The sequence below is a fragment of the Anarrhichthys ocellatus genome, unplaced genomic scaffold (assembly GCF_004355925.1).
Source record: "Anarrhichthys ocellatus isolate YVR2014 unplaced genomic scaffold, GSC_Weel_1.0 scaffold2755, whole genome shotgun sequence".
Lineage (NCBI taxonomy): Eukaryota > Metazoa > Chordata > Actinopteri > Perciformes > Anarhichadidae > Anarrhichthys > Anarrhichthys ocellatus.
In genome coordinates, this window is record NW_022282729.1 from 1 (window position 1) to 5,064 (window position 5,064).

The 5,064-nt window shown below is 54.0% G+C and overlaps 2 protein-coding genes across 2 annotated transcripts; one reads left to right on the forward strand and one right to left on the reverse strand.

Moving 5' to 3' along the window:
* Positions 1-165: 165 nt before the first annotated feature.
* LOC116378533 (pre-mRNA 3' end processing protein WDR33-like) lies at positions 166-4,937 on the forward strand (the record flags this gene model as incomplete). Its single annotated transcript, XM_031840423.1, has 10 exons — positions 166-307; positions 404-490; positions 756-895; positions 1,026-1,172; positions 1,250-1,930; positions 2,005-2,056; positions 2,175-2,496; positions 2,578-2,735; positions 2,974-3,156; positions 3,243-4,937. Coding segments are annotated over 10 exons (2,061 nt in total), but the record flags the coding sequence as incomplete, so codon positions are not given.
* Positions 2,429-4,711, reverse strand: sft2d3 (SFT2 domain containing 3). The gene has a single exon (XM_031840424.1). It carries the CDS (start codon positions 4,637-4,639, stop codon positions 3,956-3,958), a length of 684 nt encoding a protein of 227 aa, XP_031696284.1. The 5' UTR covers positions 4,640-4,711; the 3' UTR covers positions 2,429-3,955.
* Positions 4,938-5,064: the final 127 nt, after the last annotated feature.

The following is a 5,064-nucleotide window of genomic DNA, read 5'->3' on the forward strand; positions in this document are numbered from 1 at the left end:
TATATATATGTATATATATATAGCTATATATATGTATATATATATAGCTATATATATGTATATATATATAGCTATATATATGTATATATATATATATAGCATTTATACTACTTAGAGAAGCTCATTAGTCCCTGATTGGATGTTGATTGGATGTCGATGGAGTAGACTTCTTCGTGTCTTAATCTTTCTGTTTTGTTCTCGTTATGTTTCAGTAAGTTCTGGACGAGGAACCGACCAGGTGATAAGATGAGAGACCGGTACAACCTGAACCTGCTGCCGGGGATGTCAGAGGACGGCATGGAGTACGGTGAGTCCTGAGCAGGAGCACTAAACGCACTCTGAAGGGTTTGAGATGTGATTATTTTAATCACAGCTGCTGACAGGTTCTGTGTTTGTGTTTCAGACGACGTGGACCTGAACAGCGTGGCCTCCATCCCTGGTATGGGGATCCCCGAGCAGCTCAAGGCCGCCATGGAGCTGGAGCAGAGCAGTAGGTTTCACATCCTCTTAGTTTGATGACAAAAGGTGTCCCACAGGGGTCAATGTTGGGTCCCATGAAGTTTACTCCACCTTGAATGTCATCCAAGACCGACTCGTACCCCTGGGCTAAAACCTCTCTGCATGATTTGTTCAAACATAGCTGCTAAATATCTTCATGTTTAAGTCTTCAAAAGATTCTCCTCAGTTATCGGCCATATCTCGGGTATGACTCGGGTTTATCTCGGGCGTAACTGAGATGCAACTGTTGCCTCCAGGTAAAGAGGCGGCTCCTGAGGTGGAGATGTCTATCCCTGGTCTTGACTGGGGCATGGACGAGGTCATGGGTAAAGACTCCAAGAAGGTCCCGCAGAAGAAAGTACCGTACGCCAAACCGATCCCAGCACAGTTCCAACAGGTAAAGGCCTTCTGCTGAGTTCATTATGAAGCTGTTGGTTAGAAAGTGTCAGCACTGTAGAAACAGTATATGAACAGTATATATAACCATGTTAGTGTTGACTGTGGACTCCTTCGCCTCGTGTCTTCAGGCCTGGGCAGAGAACAAAGTGCCCATGATGCCGCCCGGCGGAGAGATGTCCAAAGACCGAAAGGTGGAGCAGAAAGTGGACGGCAAAAAGAAAACTCAGTCAGAGATGGAGCAGGAGATGGCGTACACCAACCCGATGCTGCTGGAGGTGAGCAGCTCTTCATCTGTTGGATGCTCTACGTGCTCCTCAGAGTCTCATTTTTAACTCTTTGGTTCTCGCTGCAGCAAATGAAGATGGACCGGATGAACCAGATGAACACAGACGGGAACATGGGGCCTCAGCAGGGACAGGGCCCTATGCCCCCCTTCCCCGGAGGTCCTGGGGTCCCAATGCCTCCCGGCCAGCAGGGCTTTCCCCCAAACATGCCTCCTCAGCAGATGCCCAACAACATGGGGCCTCCAATGGGCCCCGGAGGCATGCAGCCTCCTTTCATGTCCCCTGGACAGATGGGACCACCTTCTGGACCCCAGTCTCACCAGGGGCCCACTCAGGGCAATATGGGACCACCAGACATGCAGAGACACCCAGGCCCGCCCAGAAATATGGGTCCCCAAGGGCCTCATGGTATGGGACCCAGAGGGATGCAGGGGCCCCATGGTGGGATGATGGGTCCCCCTCCTCGAGGAATGGGTCCAAGGGATCCTCAGGGTCCTCCACCTCAGGGGAACATGATGGGTCCACAGGGTGGGATGATGGGGCCCCCACCCAGGACACACGGCAATGCGCCAAACAACTATGGGATGGGCAACATGCAGGGACCCCCGGGAGGGTTGCATGGGCCTCCAGGAAATATGCAGGGGCCCCCAGGTAACATGCAAGGACCCCATGGAAACATGCAGGGGGCCCAAGGTAACATTCAGGGGCCCCATGGAAACATGCAGGGACCCCCATACATGCAGCACCAGGTGAGTTGATATCTGACTGGTTTTTAAAGGGCCCGTATCAAAGAGCATTGTGTAAATGTGGTCTGGTCTTTCAGAACTCGGGGCCTATGATGCATGGGATGGGGCAGCAGGGGCCCAACAACAAAGGTAAGACCACACAGACACTAAAAGTCACTCATCCGGTTCAGTTCCATTGTAGGTCCTGAGCTATTTGATCTGTTTTTCCCGTTGTCTCTTGTCTATGACCACTGTTGACTCTTCTCAGACCCTCGGGGACCGCCGCCCAACCACCACATGGGCCCTTCAGACCGGCAGGGACCAGGGGGACCGGACCAGGGCTCCAGCACTTACTGGGGAGACAACCAGCAGGGTCGACGTGGACCGCAGGACTTTGATGGAGGCCAGGAATTCCATGGCAGAGGAGAGGAGGGCTGGAGACCTGGACCTGGACCAGGATACCAGGGTGGAGGAGGGGGAGGACACCGGGGGGGGGGGCACCGAGGGGGGGGGGGGGGGGGGAACGCAGGGAACTGGGGCCCCGAGGAGAGGTTCACTGGAGGAGAGTTCAGAGGACGGAGAGACGAGAGGTGAGCAGCCTGATATACTGAAAACCTGCAGACCCTCAGAGGTCTGGACGAGACATGAACTGGACTCACTGGTTGTTTCAGGTTCAGAGGAGGAGGCCCCGGCCGGCTCGGAGCTCGAGGTTACTCCGACGAGTACGGCAGCCAGGAGGAGGGCTTCGATGGTCCTGAGGAGATGGGCAGAGGCTGGGACAACGGGGGCCGAGGGAGGCCGCCTCGAGGAGGAGGTCCACCCAGAGGAGGTGAGAGCTTCCGGTTCCATGTGACGTCTAAGAAGAAGGTTCAAAGGATGGACTACAATTCCCATCAGCCCTCTGCTGTTTAAAAAAACGTATTAAAAATGAAATCTCATGATTGATTAACAACAAGAACAATGTGATGGTTTTGTGAACCAACATTTCTTTGTCTCGATCTTACAGAATATTATTTCTATGCAGACTCTTATTGTGGCGGTGGTCTCCTTGCCTTCCTGTCCTGTAGGTCACGATAGCTATCGGGACGGTCAGCAGCAGATGCATGATGGGTCGTCTCCGACGGGTCGTGAGCGCTCCGCCTCCCTTCAGGGGATGGACATGGCATCTCTGCCCCCCCGGAAGCGTCCGTGGCAAGACGGCCCGGGAACCGGAGACCCCCGAGAGCGAGAGTCCCCGGGAGCCGACGGAGGTGAGTCAGCAGCACAATATCACAATCACACCGTCGTTGGTTTAACAAACTTCACCTGAAGCCTTGTGGTCTGGTTTCACCTGCAGGCCGCCCCCCACTGAGGGAGGACGGGGGCTACGGCCCGTCTGGTCGAGGTGGACGAGGAGGCTGGGGTCCCGGAGGACCTGGACCGGTCCCCAGGAGAGGAGGACCAGCACCCAGAGTGCCACCGAGGGGGGGCAGCCGGGGCCGGTAGTCCTGGAGGAAAGAAACAAACTCCCATGAACCCCCACAGACCTGAGTCCAGATCCTGAGGAACCTTCAGACAAACTTTTGGTCATGTGACACATTCAGATCTCTGCTGCTGTGAGGGACGCTGGCTCCTGATTGGTCCGTACTGACGGAGCAGGAAACAGAACGTTTTAATGTAAAATATTGTAGAGAATCATCGTCTCTTTTATTTCAGTCACTAGTCTTGTTGCTTTTTTGTAAAAGATTTCTATGTTTTTGTGTTTCACTGAGGTGGACAATAAAGATTCACACTTCAACTCATCGTCACATGAGGGGGGGGTGTAATATCTGAATAAACATAATACTCAGAGTACACACTCGGTAGTACTCAGTACTGTGTCACAGATGAAACCAGAGTTTAGTTTTGTATGAAAGTGACTTTATTCATGAAAAGTTCAAACATAACTATTATTTGGTCCTCTGAGCAGCAGCAGCAGTCTGTCTGTCTGTCTGTCTGTCTGTCCTGCAGCTCAGTGAGCAGAACATACGGTAATCAATCACGTGACCGGTCTGTGACGCTCGGTCCCGCTCAAGTCGGCATGGTTTTCCCGGTCACGGTCCTCTTGATGGCTGACGCCGCCATCCCCCCCATGAAGCGGATCCCGGCGCTTCCTCCTGGCAGCAGCGACACCACGTGGCCGACTATGACCGCGACCTGCACCGCGGCTCCCAGCGCAGTCAGCGCGGTGCTGTGGAGGCTCAGCGCCGCGTACAGAGTCCCCACGAGGGAGCACAGGTAGACGGCGGGTCCGGGGGAGGTGGACAGGCCGGCGAAGAGTCGGCTGGGCCCGCGAAGCACCGCCGCTGCCGCGATGGCGAACAGCGAACCGAGCGACCAGAGCAGCGCGAACTTGCGTGCGTAGAGCAGCAGCAGCGGCGCGTAGAGCGCAGAGAGGCCGAAGCACAGCACGGAGAACGACGCGAACACCAAGGAGACCACGAGCCGCTGACGGCGACTCATGCCTGGCAGACAGGGGTCCGGCTCGGACGACCACGGCCAGGAAAACCCGCTGTTTCCTCCGGAGCTCTGGCTTCCGGACGCACCTCCTCCTCCGGACCACGGACTTGACCACCGCCCGAACCAGCTCCCCGAGACCGGGTCAGGGTCGTCCAGGTCCACCGTGGTGCTGGAGCCGGACTGTGAGGTGGTTCTGGAGCCGCCACCTTTGGACTGGGCCAAATACTCCTGGAGCTGTCTGTTTAGTTCCGCCATGACGGAGGAAGCTAACAGGCTAGCTGTTAGCAATGGACGACTTCTTCTTCTTGTTTTTCTTCTAAACTTCCGGTTTCCCTCTGCTGCCCTCTACCGGTCATCTGTATTAACTAGAAAATGCGTTGGAATGCTGAAAGCTGAAATTAATTGCAGAGACATTGCTGAAAATAGATATCCAATAAAAAAAATTGTAAAAAGGTTAATTCTGGAAAGTCCTGTTAAAATCTAAGACCTGAATGACTGTGACATAGACAGAAAGATAGAGAGGAGAGAGAATGAGTGTGAGAAAGACAAACAGAGAGAGACAGACAGACAGTCTAACAATGCCTCCAAGTCGTGTGTGGAGAGAGAGAGAGAGAGAGAGAGAGAGAGAGAGAGAGAGAGAGAGAGAGAGAGAGAGAGAGAGAGAGAGAGAGAGAGAGAGA